Source organism: Schistocerca serialis, chromosome 1 (assembly GCF_023864345.2).
Source record: "Schistocerca serialis cubense isolate TAMUIC-IGC-003099 chromosome 1, iqSchSeri2.2, whole genome shotgun sequence".
Taxonomy (NCBI): domain Eukaryota; kingdom Metazoa; phylum Arthropoda; class Insecta; order Orthoptera; family Acrididae; genus Schistocerca; species Schistocerca serialis.
Window position 1 is genome coordinate 1,132,022,271 of NC_064638.1, and position 18,900 is coordinate 1,132,041,170.

Below are 18,900 nucleotides of genomic sequence, written 5' to 3' on the forward strand. Positions count from 1 at the left end.
AATTATTAGCCTCATTCTGTTTACATTTACTAGACGTAGACTGAGATGAAGATGACTGGTTCATTGTGAGAAAATCCTCTACGATTGACAGTGTCTCCGATGGGTGCACTTGTTCCAACTGCCTCCCCGCTTCAGCGGGGGGCCACCACCTTAGGTGATTGTTCACACTTCAGGTCACACCTCCTGAACTCTTGATGGAGGGACCAAATGACAATTTGAGAAGGTTAACAGCTCAGGCAATCGCCCCTCCCTGAGTCTGGCCTGTACCAGGGGGTATGTGTAAACTTACCTGTCGAGCCAGGGCTGGGAATTTACACGTTTCCAAGTCACCTGTGATGTGCCAAATGCATGGGCCAGCCTTCAGGTGCACACAGGGCGGAAGAAAAAAAGAGGAACCTCAAATGGTGAAGCAGAGGACAGATAGGAGAAGGGGAATGAAGAAAGGAAGAAGGAAAGAAAGAAAGACCGACAGAAAGAACAATGGATTGACTGTTCTGATGCCGAGCTACTGAAAATTCAGAAAATATTCCCAAAAATATACTAGACATGTTCCACACAAGAATGGAAAGAGGATAGACATGCAGCACAGAAGGGAAAAGGTACCACAAAGGATGGGGGCGCATGGTAGCCAAGCACAAGCTCACCAAAGAGTGGCGAGCCACCTAGGAGGATAGCAATAGATGTATGTGGTGGGTGGAAGCAACCCTGATCACTGACATCTTAGATGAGGCTATGACAAAAACACTTAGGTATACATGGATTGTGATATTATGGTGCCCTCTCCATGTTATAACCAATGAAGGTCACCAGTTTGAAACCACTCTGATCCTGGAACTAGCCAAATTGTGCAGCTTTCACCAACAACACACAATCAGCTACCACCCCTCTAGTAATGATATGGAAGATTGGTGGCATAGAACCTTAAAGGCATCGTTAATATGTCACTTCCCTTATTCTTCTTAGGCCTCTGACCGGTGTAAAAATCTGATATTGGAGCATCCACACTTGGACTGGTTTAAGGTAGCCTCTATGCTTTCCATTGACTTCTTAGTGCATCATGGCTTCTGAACAGATTTGCTAGTGATACTCCATATGGACTCAGTCAGATTGGCACTACAGCCACAGTACAATGGTCCTTTCCCACTGTTGAGTAGAGGGAATCACACCAGGGGGCTTCCTATACAATAGCACACCCTTTAAAGTATCTAAAGAACAATGTCAGTCAGTCATGGATTTTACCCTCAGCGGTCATGGATACCTCGCCAACACGTCACACTACAAACAGTCGACAGTCACTGGATCAAACTTCCCAAACACCGACTGACCTTGCCTCACAGCCTGTGTATTGTGTACACGCTGCGCTGCAGCCAACAGTGTTGCTGCCACTGCAACATCTGACCCACAAGAGTATGTCAATGAATCCAATTTAATTACCAGGATATCCCTGTTGCTCCACACTACTTGCGATGCAGGAAGTGCTTGAAGAGGAGGCAGGGCATGTATGGCAGTGACAAGCACACACTTGAACACCGACCTGCTTAGTTTTGTTATCTTCACGATAATAATTTAAGATAAGTGCATTAACTTTCAGCTTCTTTTATAGAATGTTTTTGTATGCATTTGTGAAGAACAAAACGTTAATTCTGTATGTTCTAAAGTGACGTGCAGTTATTTACGTGGATAACTAAGAAGTCACAAACTTATTAGAGATCTTTCATTCTCGTTTCTCCTCTGACCTAAGAGCAATCCTATCTACGCAGAAACAAACATTTTACAAATCTCTCTCTCTCTCTCTCTCTACACACACACACACACACACACACACACACACACACACACAGAGAGAGAGAGAGAGAGAGAGAGAGAGAGAGAGAGAGAGAGAGAGAGAGAATTAAAAATGCATTCATGTAATAAGTTTCTGTAGTGAAAAATGCATTCATGTAATAAGTTTCTGTAGTGAAAAAGAATGCCATATCACCTGTGGAGGCAGCATGTCACATCCCATCTTTTTTTTTACACACACAACAATATATAAAAACAATTACTATCCTCCATACCTGCAATATAGCTCGCTGTATTTCATTTGGGTTGAGTGCATGTGCATGGGGCAAACAGGACAGTGCAAGCTCAGCCGCTGCCCGTACTATGTTGGCATCACAACCGCGTGAAGCTCTGTCAGCAATACTGACTGCTTCTGGTGGTGTAAGGTGGCCTTCCCATGTGTCTATTAGGAAGGAAATAGCTGGTGCTCCAATCTCTGTGGCCTGACCTGGAACAAGTAATACAAATAGATTTTTAATAAACAGTTTTTTAAAATGAAATTACAGAAATACTAAATCAAAGTTCACATGTAAGTGTACTGCTATACTGTTAATGGAAAGTACAAAGTGGAGTACAAGTAATGGAAGGAACCAGTTACATTGTCCTGATATTCAAAGTCGACTGGGGTGAAGAGTTATTGAGTGGAGTATATGAATGAGAGGAGAAAGTAGACAGATGAGGGCTAGAGGGGGGGCAGGGGGGGGGGGGGGGAGTGTGATAAGAAGGAGAATACTGAAGGCAAATCTGAGGTGTTTACTTTAGAAGGAAAAATGTGAAGATAACACACAAAATAAACATGAGATGTAGAAGGATAACCACTTGAATCGATTGTACAAGGAGCTGTGGAAAACTAAGAGTATTTGGGCGGAAAAGGCAGAAGAAATTTACATTGGGAATTGTAGGATGAGAATATTTTGTTGTGTATAGAGAAAAAATTGCCTTTCAGATGATACTGTCCATGAATATCATATATGGAGATGTTGAGTAAAAATGGGCACAACAAAAAAGACTGCCAAACAAGTTAACTTTTGGTCAAAAGGCTTCTTCCAAATTAGACGACGTACACACACACACACACACACACACACACACACACACACACACACACACAACCTCCCCCCCCCCTCTCTCTCTCTCTCTCTCTCTCTCTCTCTCTCTCTGGCTGCCAAGGCCTTATCGCTCTAGTCACTATCCCACCTCCTGAGCTCCCACCATCTGGCCACAGAGGAGCATTCCCCTTGTGAGTCAGTACCAACCAGGACTGGAGCAACTGCAGCACGTTCTCCATCAGGGTTTCAACTACTTCTCACTATGCCGTGAAATGAGGAAATGTCCTACCCATTATCCTTCCCACCCCTCCCAAAGTGGTATTCCGCCACTCGCTAAACCTACACAATATCCTTGTCCATCCCTACTCAACCCCTGCTTCCAACCCCTTGCCTCATGGCTCACACCCCTACAACAGAACTAGATGCAACACCTGTCTCGTACATCCTCACACCATCATCTACTCCAGTCCAGTCACAAACATCACCGACTCCCATCAAAGGCAGAGCTCTCTGTGGAACCAGTCATGAACCAGTGTGCAGTGTTCTATGTGGGCAAGACAACCAACAAGCTCATCTGTCCACATGAATGGACACCGACATACTGTGGCCAAGAAACAGCTGGACCACCCAGTTGCTGAGCATGATCCCCCACACAACACTCTTCATTTAAATGACTGATTCACAGCATATACCATCTGGAGTCTTCCTACCAACACCATCTTTTCTCAGTTGCACAGGTGATAACTCTCCCTGCAATATATCCTACAGTCTGGTAACCCTCCTGGCTCAACCTATGTTAGTCATCTTCCTTACCTCAGCCACTTTCCTGTTCCCATTCCAGCATTACACAGCACTCATTCCACCAATGCATACAGTATTTTTACTTATTTTATTTCCTGCCCCTCCCCCTTTCCCTGCCCTCCCCCCCTCCCCTACTCTGACCTCCCCCAACCTCCATCTAACCTCCCCACTCCAACTTGCTGCCCTACCCTCCCCTACCTCACGCTGTAGGTTTCCACGAGCAGCACTTCACTGTGTACACCTCTACCCTGCTATCCTCCCCTCTTCACCTCAGCTTCCTCCTTACTCCCACCACCCAGGTTGCTTCTACCATTATGCACAGCTGCTTACAGCCAGGCAACGGCAGCCAGAGGCAGTGGTTTTGTGTGTGTGTGTGTGTGTGTGTGTGTGTGTGTGTGTGTGTGTGTGGTCTAACAATATTATGGAAAGGATAGTTGCTACTCATCATATAGCAGAGTAGCCGAGTCACAGATACATACAACAAAAAGACTGTCACAAAACGAGCTTTCGGCCAACAAGGCTTTCGTCAGTGATAGAACACACACACACACACACACACACACACACACACACACACACACACACACACACACACACATTCCACCATCCTGGATTTTCCATTGCTGAACTTATATTGTCTAATTCAGTAGAAGGCCTTTTGGCCAAAAGCTTCCTTGTTTGACAGTCTCTTTGTTGTGCCTATAAGGAGTCAACATCGCCACTATACAGTGAGTAACAACCCATCCTTTTCATTATAGTCACTATTCCGTCCTGTATTTCCCATTATTTGTCCATGTACATCTTGTGAATAAATGACAGGAACTAGAGGAGGAGGGGGTAAATTGAAAGATAAAATGAAGATGTATTTTAATTGTAGTCTTCCCAAGTAATAATTCCTTCAAAATAATAACAAACAATAATTTTCATATGTAACTGTTTCACAAGTGTTATAATAGAGGGAAACATTCCACGTAGGAAAAATATATCTAAAAACAAAGATGATGTGACTTACCAAATGAAAGTGCTGGCAGGTCGACAGACACACAAACAAACACAAACATACACACAAAATTCAAGCTTTCGCAACAAACTGTTGCCTCATCAGGAAAGAGGGAAGGAGAGGGAAAGACGAAAGGATGTGGGTTTTAAGGGAGAGGGTAAGGAGCCATTCCAATCCCGGGAGCGGAAAGACTTACCTTAGCGGGAAAAAAGGACGGGTATACACTCGCACACACACACATATCCATCCACACGTGTGTGTGTGTGCGCAAGTGTATACCCGTCCTTTTTTCCCCCTAAGGTAAGTCTTTCCGCTCCCGGGATTGGAATGACTCCTTACCCTATCCCTTAAAACCCACATCCTATCGTCTTTCCCTCTCCTTCCCTCTTTCCTGATGAGGCAACAGTTTGTTGCGAAAGCTTGAATTTTGTGTGTATGTTTGTGTTTGTTTGTGTGTCTGTCGACCTGCCAGCACTTTCATTTGGTAAGTCACATCATCTTTGTTTTTAGATATGTTTCACAACTGTATCAGACAAGTGAGCTGCAAATAGGTTATTCACAATTTTCAGGAAAATGCATTATCACATCATATCCTACCTGTTATCCAAGAGACATGTGAAGAGTATGTGCGGCTGAGCCAGTTTGGCGACACACAGTTGTGAAGTCCAAGTGCGTAAAGACCCAGCTGGAATGCACATATATGCAACACACGGTGTGGGCCATGATGATTCTGTGACGTGGAAGCCTGCGTGAAGAGTGACGTGCTGCTGTTGCCACCAGCCTTCAACAAAACTGTCTTGGCTAGTTCGAACATAAAGTGGGCACTAGCTTCAGATGGCTGGTTCGGGACGGACGGATATGCACGCTTGCCCTTGTACCTAATTAGAGATCAAATCATATGCAATCAGAGAAAAATTAAATTCACTCCTAAAATTTATTACAACCTCTAGTTTAATTTTATGGATAAGAAATTGGGTGTAAAGTGATGAACAATTTAACAAAACTTTCATTCTCTCTCTCTCTCTCTCTCTCTCTCTCTCTCTCTCTCTCTCTCTCTCTCTCCCCCTCCCTCATCAGTAATAATGTGTCATCATAATCACTCCACAATTTTTTTTTAAATAATCAGTTTATTTCACTTAATATACTAACATTTTTGTTCACATGCAGGGATCTTTTATGGTTATTATTCATAGATAATAAACAATTACTCACCTCGACTCCTTTGTACGAGGTGGTGGCATGGGGTTTGGAGGACTACTAATGCAAAGTCCCGACATTGCCTGCTCCAACTCCGCACTTGTTGCACTGTGTGGACGACTGCCAGAACCTATAAAAGCAAATAACGATTTCTACCAATTACTCATCAAAATTCTTACAAAATCTAAATCACTTTACCATATTGACCCAAATATAAGTTGTGTTTTTTCCACAAAATTATGGCACAAAAAATTAGGGCGCAGCTTATCTGCTTTGCGTGAACCTACAAATACCAGTATATTTTTGCATGAAAGAAACTTTAACTGCAGTCCTCATTCCTTAATTGCTGCACAGACGATCGGCCCAGTGGAGGTGAGCGTTCAAAACTGCAAGTATTCGATCTAGTTAGTAACATGAAATTTGAAGACCGTCTCTACATACATTATTCCAAGTGGATTTACAAGGCCATCATACACTGGCAAGATCAACAGACTACCAGTCAGCCTTATGTGTGAGAGGATTCCCTCTTGATGGCACACAATATCACTGATGTTATCAACGAGACTTCAAGAAGGGCTGCATATCCAATGGCCTGTAAGTTAGTGAGGACAAAGTACTTCTGGAGGAGAGTGACAAAAATATTTATCACAATATAGTAGAAGAGAGGTACTTGTGGAAGTAAAACTGTGAGGGCAGGTCAGGAGGCGGGCCTGGAAAAATCAGTCAGTACAGCACTGGCTCATGAAAGACTTAGGTTCAGGTTTTGAGTCGTGGTCCCATACGCAGTTTTAATCTGCCAGGGGGATAGGGGTACAGGGGGCAGGTGGGGGGGAGGGGGGGGTGGGGGTGGGGGGGGGGGGGAAGAGAGAGAGAGAGAGAGAGAGAGAGAGAGAGAGAGAGAGAGAGAGAGAACATACAGTGAATAGTTTTTATAAGTAAGTAATCTGACAAATTTTCTGTAAGTAATCTGACAAATTTTCTCCATGGAGTTTCTCATCCACCCAACCCTACCTCAAAATTATACAGGCCAATATGGTATCTCTCATTTTCTGCTACTTCATAAGCACATTTATGGAAAACAACATAGCTCTTTTTCATGTGTGTGCTTTAACTGTAACAGGTCAGCACCCAACAGCAGTTCTGTCAATACAAACACTATTTTCCTCTTGTAATTATATGTGGCCACAGATGACAATGCCAAATGTTTCAAATGACTTCAAATGTTTTACACTTTGAAAAGCTGTCAGTAAGAACTGCACTAAGGCAAAGTGTCAGCAATACATGTCAGGATTACATGCGTGGGCTAAAAAACAGTGTGAAACAGTTTACACACACCTAAGTTTAAGGACAAGATCTCTCCTTTTTTGTTTTTTAGAAGAGAAAACATAAACAGGGAGTAATTAGCAAAGTTGGAAAAAAATATGTCAATTACGAAACAAGTTATTCAGGTACAATGTACAGATACTGTTCCTCTTGCCTTTCTATTTCCAGTTTGTTTCAACTAACATGTCACGTGAGTAGACCATAATATGTTCAGTTATACAAATCAGATAGATTATTTCAATTAACTGTTGTATTTGTGCATATTTGCAACACACATACTTATTTGTTTACTCTAGTATTTCCATATTGTGTTCTATAAAAAAAAAAAAATATTGAGACTTTCGAATCCAAAACCAATAATAAGATTTCACTAACAAGGTTGGGAAGTGGGAAAAAAAAATGGAATAAACGGTCTTGCATTTACAGACATACTATCTCAAAATGTGACATCTGCTGTAACACAAGATAATATTTTAGAAAAAATATCCAGTAAGTCCAGTTTTAGAATTTCTGCAAGGGAAAGAAAATAATAATAATATACTGAATATTAAGAAATTCATTGAAATTTCTGAAAACAAATATGGACCAAATAGAGAAAGTTAAAATATTTAAGCATTTTAACTTTCCTTAGGGAGATAAGCAAGAAAATTGTCTGACTGGATCTGCTGTAGAAGAAAGGAAACATAAAATGCAGAGGGCACAGAATATAACTGAAGACCTTAACAATAAAAAAATGTGTGTCTAAAATTCCAACAATTAGGCATTACAATACAGTAGGGAAGTTAGAATATCTATAAGCAAGTGAATGCCTAATATTAGACTATAGTTCAGATGAATTCAAAGTACTGGAGAGGTGAATCTTTAGTAAAATATTAGGCCCATGAGAAACTATGGCATTACTAATTATGAATTAATGATGAAATTTATCAAAACATAGAAAACATATCAGAAGTAATGAGAAAAAGAAGACTTATTTTTTGGATATTTGTATCTAATGCAAGACAGTAGATTAATCAAAAATACCTTCAAATATATGTCAGATAAAAAGTCAATGAGTAAGATCCACAAAGTAAAAAATGGAATTACAAAACAAAGCTGAAGAAACAACAGACAGAAGTGTTTAGGGAAGAAGTATTTAATATGGAAGGGTTACATGATAGTAGAGTGAAAAAACTAGTCTGAAATGGTTAGAAGACAGGAAGAAAAACACAGAGAATGGATGAAAGAGTATAGGGAGGGGAGAGGGTCAGGCACCAAGTAAAGAGGCACTCACACAATCAACAATTCTGTCAAACCATAAATATACTGACCATCTGAGGGTGCATATCAACATATCGTCAGTACTAAAAATATTGATGAGTACTACTGATGGCCCCAAAAAAGATTCTCAATATTGTCAGTATGTACTGAACATGTGAGGTTGAGAATCGACAGTTTGATAATATTCGCCATATAATATTTGCAGGACATCATGAACCAAACACAAGGCTTCAATAAATTTATAGTTTACCACTTTAGGGTGGTCAATGGAGGACACACTGTGACACTGTTTTCTTTATTCATTTGAAAACACAGTGTATGTCCATTGGCTTGTTGAATTACACAGCAGTGTAGAAAAAAGTTGTATTTGGAAAGTACGCCATATATATGCAACGAGTAGTAAAAGGACTGCAAAATACTTGTCATCATCACCACTTTATAAAGAAATAATTTATGTTAATAATCTGAATATATTATTGTAAGACAGATACAATTATTTCATATATTCCAATATCACTTTTCCTAAATGTGTTTGCTGATACTGAAGCACTAAACTTCGAACATTAAAATGACCTGCCTGTCGCCACAAATATCAAAGTTACATCTAATCTCTTCGGCTGCCATTGCCATTTTCATTAACATATTTTGCTTCTATACTTTATGTTGCATGACCATTAATAATTTGTCTGAAGATGCAGGACTCATCCACAAATAGTTTAAGAGATCTTTTGGGTCCACGGTTATGATTTTAGTCAGTAAATTAATATGTGACAAGTCGCTCCTCCACTCCTCCAGCCACTCTTGGACCCCACTACATTTTTTTTTTTCCTGTTGTTCACCAGCTACAGCTGATATAATTTCAGCACACACAACTTAACATCGTAAAATTACATCACCAACTTACAATATTACTGGGGTAAGAGTGTCACCTCAATATATTGAAGTTTTGACAAAACTAGTATTGTCAATAAATACTGAATACGTGCCAGCCCCTTAAGGAAAAGAAATTGTCACTTAGTCCTTAGTTGGCCCATTCAGAAGAAAATAATGATAATCTACATCTACATCTACGTGATTACTCTGCTATTCACAATAAAGTGCCCGGTGGAGGGTTCAATGAACCACCTTCAAGCTGCCTCTCTACCGTTCCACTCTCGAATAGCACGGGGGAAAAACGAGCACTTAAATTATTCTGTGCGAGCCCCGATTTCTCTTATTTTATCATGATGATCATTTCTCCCTATGTAGGTGCATGGCAACAGACTGTTTTCGCAATCGGAGGAGAAACTGGTGATTGAAATTTCATGAGAAGATCCCGTCGCAACAAAAAACGCCTTTGTTTTAATGATTGCCGGTACAATTCACGTATCATGTCTGTGACACTATCTCCCCAATTTTGCAATAATACAAAATGAGCTGCCCTTCTTTATACTTTTTGGATGTCATCCGTCAGTCCCACCTGATGCGGATCCCACACCGCACAGCAATACTCCAGAATAGGGTGGACAAGCGTGGTGTAAGCAGTCTCTTTAGTAGACCTGTTGCACCTTCTAAGTGTTCTGCCTATGAATCGCAGTCTTTGGTTTGCTCTACCCACAATATTATCCATGGGATCATTCCAATTTAGGTTATTTGTAATTGTAATACCTAAGTATTTAGTTGAATTGACAGCCTTCATATTTGTGTGACTTATCGCTTAATTGAAATTTGGCTGACTTCTTTTAGTACTCATGTGAATAACTTCACAGTTTTCCTTATTCAGGATCAACTGCCACTTTTCGCACCATACAGATATCTTATCTAAATCATTTTGCAAGTCATTTTGATCACCTGATGACTTCCCAAGATGGTAAATGACAGCATCATCTGCAAACAATCTAAGACAGCTACTCAGATTGTCTCCTACATCGTTAATATAGATCAGGAACAATAGAGGGCCTATAACACTTCCTTGGGGAATGCCGGATATTACTTCTGTTTTACTCCATGACTTTCCATCTACTTAGAAGACGCTTGTGAGGAATGGTGCCGAAAGCCTTCTGGAAATCTAAAAATATGGAATCAATCTGACATCCCCTGTCGATAGCACTTATTAATTAACCAGTATATAGAGCTAGTTGTGTTTCACAACAACAACATTTTCTGAATCCATGCTGACTATGTGTCAATAAATCGTTTTCTTCGAGGTACTTCATGATGTTCGAATACAGTATATGTTCCAAAACCCTACTGCAAATCGATGTTACTGATATAGTCCTATAATTCAGCAGATTACTCCTACTTCCCTTTTTGGGTATTGGTGTGACTTGAGCAATTTTCCAGTCTTTAGGTACGGATCTTTCTGTGAGCGAGTGGTTGTATATAATTGCTAAATATGGAGCTATTTTATCAGCATACTCTGAGGGGAACCTGACTGGTATACAATCTGGACTGGAGGCCTTGCCTTTATTAAGTGATTTAAGATGCTTCCTTACACCGAGCACATCTACTTCTATGTTTCTCATCTTGGCAGTCGTTCTTGATTGGAATTCAGGAATATTTACTTCGTCTTCTTTGGTGAAGGAGTTTCAGAAAACAGTGTTTAATAACTCTGCTTTAGTGGCACTGTCATCAGTGACTTCACTGTTGTTATCGCACAGTGAAGGTATTGACTGCGCCTTGCCACTGGTGTGCTTTATGTATGGCCGGAATCTCTTTGGGTTTTCTGCCGTGTTTTGAGACAGAATTTCGTTGTGGAAATTATTAAAAGCATCTTGCATTGAAGTAAGAGTCATATTTCGAACTTCTGTAAACCCTTGCCAATCTTGGGGATTTTGCATTCTCTTAAATTTGGCATGATTTTTCCGTTGCTTCTGCAACAACGTCTGACCTGCTTTGTGTACCATGGACAGTCAGTACCATCACTTATTAATTTATGTGGTATACATCTCTCAATTGCTGTCAATACTATCTCTCTGAAAACATTAAGACTGTCTCTTCAAAAAGGCGTTAAGAGCATTTTTATCAGCTTTTCTAAATAGATATACTTTTCTTTTCTTTTTGATGGTTGTAGGTGTTACGGTATTCAGCCTAGCAGCAACTGCCTTGTCGTCGTTAATCCCTGTATTCGTAACAATACTCACTATTTGTCCATGATTATTTGTTGCTAAAAGGTCAAGTATGCTTTCGCAACCATTTATGCTTCGAGTGGGTTCATGAACTAATTGTTCAAAACAATTTTCTGAGAAAGCATTCAGTACAATTTCGGAAGACGATTTGTGCCTGCCGCCTGCTTTAAATGTATAATTTTTCCAGCACATCGAGGGTACATTGAAATCCCCACCAACTGTAATTCTATGAGTGGGATACTTATTTGAAATGAGACTCAAGTTTTCTTTGAACTGTTCAGCAACTATATCTCCCGAGTCGGAGGGTCGGTAAAAACGATCCAATTAATAGTTTAGTCCAATTGTCAGGTATAACCTCTACCTATACTATTTCACATGAACTATCTACTTCAATTTCACTACAAGGCAAACTACCTCTGACAGCAATAAATACTGTACCACCAATTGTATTTAATCTATCCTTTCTGAACACTGTTAGATCGTTTGAAAAAATTTCAGCTGAACTTATTTCTGGCTTTAGCCAGCTCTCTGTATCTACAACTCTTTGAGCTTCAGTGCTTTCTATTATGGCTTGGAGCTTTGGTTCTTTCCCAACACCGCTACGACAATTTACAACTACAATACCAATCGTTTCACAACTACCTTACAGTGTTTTACCTGCCCACTTTTAGACGGACGTCCCTTCCGTGGTTCCCCAAGACCCTCTAACCTAAGAAACCGCCCAGTCCCTTCCACACAGCCCCCTCTACCCATGTAGCCGCCTCCTGACCTATTAAGCGGAACCCGGAAACCCACCACCCAATGGCACAAGTCAAGGAATCTGCTGCCCGAGCCTCTGATTCAGACCCTCCACTTGGCTTTGCACCAAAGGACCACAGTCGGTTCTACTGACGGTGCTTGGTTGGTTGTTTGGGGTTTAAGGGACCAACCAGCAAGATCATCAGTCCTTTGTTTCAAATGTGGTCCATTCCGCTAATGTGACATCTCAGGAAAGTCAGAACAATAAAAGGGAAAAGGCTAAAAACGTAAAGGGGCAGTCATGTTGTCAATGGTAAAAAACAAAACGAGGGAAGCCAGCAAGAGAAAGAACCCAACGCTATGCTGAAGCAGCATAGGCAAGACCACCTGTGACTTAAAAGGTGCAACCGCTAGAATGTAGAAGTACGTATGGGAAAAGAAGACTAACCAATCCTTAAAAAAAAGGGGGTAAAAACAGAGTAAAAGTGGAAGAAAAGAGGATCTCGGTCAGGGAGCTGAGTCGGGAATCTCCAAACACGGCTTACAGTGGGAGACACCCAAACACTCACCACCCCGCCACAACACCAGAGAGAGATTAAAAACCTTAAAACTGAGAATAAAAACCACTTTCCCAGAGGAAACCGAGAACCAGAGAGACCATCCGGGAATCTTCAGCCAACATCAAAGGCAAAGTGTGGGGGAGTCTGTACTTAGCACGCAGAGGCAAAAGAAGGGGGCAGTCAACCAAAATGTGGGCTACTGACAGGAAGGCTCCACAAACACAAAGTGGGGTTGGCTCATCACGCAAAAGAAAACCATGGGTCAGCCTGGTATGGCCAATGCGGAGACGACACAGTGTGGTCGAGTCCTTTCGGGAGAGGCGAAAGGAAGAACGCCACGGGCCTGGTGTCACCTTAATCGCGCAAAGCTTATTAGACAGGGGAGTAGCTCCCAAGAATTGGCCCATGACTGTGCGAAGCGGGATTTGATGTGAAGCCGTAAATCCGCTGCAAGAGGGGTTACAGAAAACGGGGGGGTTAGTGACTGCTCCCCCAGCCAAACGATCAGCGAGCTCATTAACCGGGATACCCACATGGCCTGGGACCCAAAGAAAGTCAACGGAACAAGCAGCACAGTGAATAGCAGCGAGATGGTCATGGATGGCAGAGACCAAGGGATGGCGCGAAAAACACCGGTCAATAGCAAGAAGGCCACTCATCGAGTCCGTACATAACAAACCGCGGTTGTGTTGGGACTGTTTAATAAAGGTAAGGGTCTGGGAAATTGCCATCAACTCCGCAGTAAACACCCCACATGTAGGTGGCAGCAGATAATTTTCCGTTCCAACAGAGGACGTGAAGGCATACCCCACATGATCAGCAGATTTAGAGCCATCAGTGTAAAAAACAACAGCAACCCGAAACTCCCATAAAATTTGGCGGAAAAAGGAACGGAACACCATCAGGGGGATAGAATCTTTCGGACCTCGGCGGAGATCCATCCAATTTCGAGGCCGAGGAACTACCCGAGGGGGGGAGGGGGGGGGGAGCGAGGAAGACAGAACAAAGAAGGAAGCTGAAAATCACGGCAAAGAGGCGCAAAGTGGAGCCCAACCGGTAAACCCACCCGAGAGCAGGAGTCGGGTGGGCGACGTCCATGGTCTGGGAACAGGAGAGAATAGGAAGGAGGAGTGGGAGAGGAACGGATAGCAACTGCATAAGACACCAGAAGCTGGGACCGCCGAACAGAAAGGGGGGGGGGGGGGGGGGGGGGATGCCAGCTTCAACCAGGAGACTATCAACAGGGCTAGTAGGGAAGGCACCGGTGGCCAAACGGATACCACGATGATGGACTGGATCCAGCACGTGCAGTGTGGAAGGAGCAGCTGAACCATAAACTTGACAACCATAGTCCAAGCGAGACAGAAGTAGAGCACGATAAAGACGGAGAAGGAGGGAGCGGTCCGCACCCCAAGAGGAGTGGGCAAGGAAGCGAAGGACATTAGAGTTTACGGAAACATCCTACCTTCAGAAGTCTGATATGGGGCAGCCAAGTGAGCTTGTTGTCGAAAAGAAGACCCAGGCAACGAAACTGTGGGACCACAGGCAATAGTAGTGCATCGAGATAGAACTCTGGATCAGGATGGATCGTAGTACGGCGACAGAAGTGGACCACTCGCGATTTTGAAGGAGAGAATTGTAACCCATGTGACTGCCGTTCTGCAGATGCCATCGAAGAGGAACTAACCCAAATGCAGAAATCAATCACATACAGGGCAGGGGCGACCAAAGGACCGACAGAGGCCACAAGTCCATCGATAGCAATGAGGAAAAGAAGGACACTCAAGACAGAACCCTGTGGGATGCCCGTCTCCTGGGTCCGTGGAGAACTAAAAACAGTACCAACTCGAACTCTGAATGACCGATGGAACAGGAACTGGAGGCTAAAAATCGGGAGTGGGCCCTGAAGACCCCACTGATGGAGGGTAAGTAAGATGTGATGGCGCCAGGCCATGTCATAGGCCTTGCGAAGGTCAAAAAACACTGCAACCAAATGGCGGCACTGGGAAAAAGCCTGCCGCACTGCGGATTCCGAGCGAAGTAAATGAAAGATTGGAGACCGTCTCTCTTGAAAGCCACACTGGCAAGGGGACAATAGATCCCGAGATTCGAGGACCCAATTGAGCCGACGGGCTACCATCCGTTCAAGTAACTTACAAACAACATTGGTCAAACTAATTGGCCGATAGCTGTCAACAGATAGGGGGTTCTTACCAGGCTTAAGGACAGGAACCACGATGCTATCCCTCCACTGAGAAGGCAAGTCACCCTGGAGCCAGATACGGTTAAACACCCGAAGAAGATGTTGCCGTTGTGGAGCACTGAGATGTTGAAGCAGTTGCTTATGAGTGGAATCTGGGCCAGGGGCCGTATCATGAGAAGAAGATAGAGCAGAAAGAAATTCCCATTCAATAAAAGGTTCGTTGTAAGATTCTGACTCACAAGGGGTAAAACATAAGGTGGAAGCTTCAGCCCGCTGTTTCTGGTGAAGCAAAGCAGCTGGATAGGAGGCTGATGCTGATGCCACTGCAAAATGGGTCGCAAGATGTTCTGCAAGAACTAATGGGTCCGTACAAAGGCCATCTGGGAGGTGAAGGCCTGGGAAGGTGGACTGCCGATGGCAACCTTGGAGAGAACGAACTGTAGCCCATACCCGTGACAGAGGGACAGTAGAACCAAAGAAACGAATCATTCCCAACATATCCGCTTGCTCTGTTTGATTAAATAACGGGCTTTAGCACGGAGGCGTTTAAAGGTAGTAAGGCTGGCTACGGATGGGTGCCTCTTAAAGTGTTGCAAAGCTCGACGGCGATCACGGATGGCAATGGCAATGGCAATGGCAATGGCTGTACTCCACCATGGGACTTGCCGGCGACGAAATGGTCCAGATGAGCGCGGGACAGCAAGGCTAGCAGCGCAAACAATCGCATCAGACACATCACGTACGACGTCATCAATACAACCCGACAAAGAGGGAGAAAACACGACCTGTGCAGTGTATAGAGGCCAATCGGCGCGGTGGAAAGACCAACGAGGTAACCTGCCCATCGGGGAGCAGGAAGGGAGCGAGATAATCAACGGGAAATGGTCACTATCACAAAGGTCGTCGTGTGGCGACCAGTGTAATGAAGGGAGGAGAGAGGGAAAAGAAAGATCAATGGCAGAAAAGGTACCATGACCGGCACTGAAATGAGGAGGGGAGCCATCATTAAGAAGGCACAAGTCGTGGTCTGCAATAAACTGGTCTATGAGAAGACCTCGTCTAGATGGAAAGCCACTTCCTCATAAAGGATGATGAGCATTAAAATCCCCAAGGAGGAGGAAGGGAGGAGGAAGTTGCTGAAGAAGGGCAGTTAAGGCAGCAGGTGTAAGAGTCTTGTCAGGAGGGAGATAAAGATTGCAAACCGTGACCGCAGAGTCTAGGTGGACCCTAACAGCAACCGCTTCCAATATAGTTTGAAGAGGAATCCATGTGCTAGCAATGTCTGTATGGACCAACGTACAAACGCCACCAGAAGCCCGCAGGGGTCCGACCCGATTTCAACAGAAAACACGGAAACCACAGATGGTCGGTGAGTGAGCATCAGTAACATGAGATTCCTGGAGAACCACACAAGCTGCACAGCAAGACGAAAGAAGGGATTTCAATCCCAGAAAGTGACGATAGTATCCATTACAACTCCCTTGGAGAACCACAGAACAATGATTCAAATGGGGGTTGAACACGCTAAAGCCAGTCATACCGCCGGGTCCCCACCCATCACCGACAAGGAGGGGGCGACATCCATGAACGACAGGTCAGAATCCAGTTGTGAAGTCGAGGATGGGACCTCCGGTGACAGCAGAGGCTCTTTGTCCCGGGTCTTATGTTTCTTCTTCTTTTCAGGCTGAGATCGAGGAGGGCTGTGTGGAGATAGAGAAGATCCAACGGAGAGCAGCGCGCTTCGTTACAGGATCATTTGGTAATCGCGAAAGCGTTACGGAGATGGTAGATAAACTCCAGTGGAAGACTCTGAAGGAGAGACGCTCAGTAGCTCGGTACGGGCTTTTGTTAAAGTTTCGGGAACATACCTTCACCGAAGAGTCAAGCAGTATATTGCTCCCTCCCACATATATCTCGCGAAGAGATCATGAGGATAAAATCAGAGAGATTAGAGCCCACACAGAAGCATACTGACCATCCTCCTTTCCACGAACAATACGAGACTGGAATAGAAGGGAGAACCGATAGAGGTACTCAGGGTACCCTCCGCCACACACCGTCAGGTGGCTTGCGGAGTATGGATGTAGATGTAGATGTAGATGTAGATAAAGGAGCCAGCTGCAGCAAGATCAGGAACAGAAAGAGACCGGGCGACCTGGGGGCCGACAGACCGCAGTTCTCGCAGTCGTCGCGCGGCAGCAGACCTTTGGCCTGGAAGTTGCCGGGAAGGGGCATCCTGGGAGAGGTGGCCTTGACCGGCAGGCGCCGAAGGAGTGGACACTTCTCCGGCTGGGGAGAGGGAGCAGCGCCCAGAGGAGAAGGTGTGGGAGCCGCAGGGGAGGGGAGGGGAGGGGAGGGGAGGGGAGGGGAGGGAGGAGGGAGGAGAGGGTTCCGCGATGGGAGTAAGGAAGGGGTGAAGATGTAACCAAAGCATAACTAGATGTCATGGACACAGGGTGAAAGCGTGTATATTTCTTACGGGCCTCTGTGTAGGTTGAACGATCGAGGGACTTATACTCCTCTATCTTCTTTTCCTTCTTATATACTGGGCTATCTGGTGAACGTGGAGAATGACTGTCATGACAATTTACACACGCAGGAGGGGGAACACATGGACTCCCCTCATGGAGTGGACGTCCAGTCACCACAGAGAGGGGCCTGTGAACAGCGGGAAGACGTGTCCAAAACGCAAGCACTTAAAACACCTCATAGGAGGTGGGATGTACGGCTTCACATCACATCGATAAACCATAATCTTAACTTTCTCAGGGAGGGTATCCCCTTCAAAGGCCAGGATAAAGGCACCAGCAGCAATGCGATTGTCTTTTGGACCCTTCTGAATATGCCGAACAAAGTGAACACCCCGCCGTCCGAGATTGTCCCGAAGTTCCTCATCAGTTTGAAGGATGAGGTCCCTGTGAAAAATCACACCTTGAACCATATTTAGAGACTGGTGGGGGGTAGTGGACACAGGAATTGTGCCAAGATCGGTACAGGCACGAAGGGCCGCAGATTGAGCAGCTGAAGCAGTTTTGATCAGCAACGAACCCGACCGCATATTGCTCAGGGAGTCCACTTCACCAAACTTGTCTTCAATGTGTTCCATAAAGAATAAAGGGTTGGTATTGGTGAAAGTATCTCCATCAACCTGGTGCAAACTAGATAACGGGGGAAAGGTTTCACCCCTAGCCGATGGGCCTGACCCTCTTCCCAGGGGGTAGCCATGGAAGGGAAGGCCGAAGGGGTAAGAGAAGCAGCACTTGAAGAATCAGTTCCACGCAGAGAGACGGCCGCAGAAGAACGGCCAGAGTACTGGACCCGTATGCGTTTCATTCGCATAGCATCTGCCCTGATACCACCCACTCTGATCAGGGGCTCTCCTCACGGGCGCCACCCAGCCACAGCAAGGGCCGTCTGGCACGGCAGCCATTGCCGGGAGTTCCGATGCTCCAGGATGACGAGCAACCACTCTGAGGCATGCATGAGGTGGTCACAGCTCAGGTATCAGAAGTGTGATCCCTGTGTGTTTAGGGGGCTCAACCAAAAGGGTACATAGCAACCCCACCACACGGGCTGGCTACCATGCTGGCTATGCACCCTAGCATCAGACAATGACGTGAAAGAAAAGATGGAATGTACTAGGAGGGCGCACGTCGGAGACACTGGGTAAGGTGCTCTTCTCCAAATGGCTCACACTACGGAGGAGAAATTTTGTAATGGAGGTCAATCCCCAGAGAGTGACCAGGGAATGCCAAAAGGAGGAGATGATTACGCAACAAAGCCGAATTGCAAAACCAACAGAACCAGGAGGATAGCGGGGGCCAACATAAGCAAGGACACC

The 18,900-nt window shown here is 44.5% G+C and overlaps 1 protein-coding gene across 1 annotated transcript in view; it reads right to left on the bottom strand.

Annotated features, from left to right (window-relative positions):
- The window catches only part of LOC126417137 (zinc finger SWIM domain-containing protein 8 homolog), a 516,142-nt gene that overhangs the window by 43,350 nt on the left and 453,892 nt on the right, over window positions 1-18,900 (bottom strand). The window contains exons 16-18 of the mRNA XM_050085037.1: window positions 5,884-5,998; window positions 5,269-5,549; window positions 2,058-2,269 (exon numbers count right to left, since the gene is read on the bottom strand). Coding sequence (XP_049940994.1) covers window positions 2,058-2,269; window positions 5,269-5,549; window positions 5,884-5,998 — 608 coding nt within the window. The remainder of the gene's footprint in view (window positions 1-2,057; window positions 2,270-5,268; window positions 5,550-5,883; window positions 5,999-18,900) is intronic.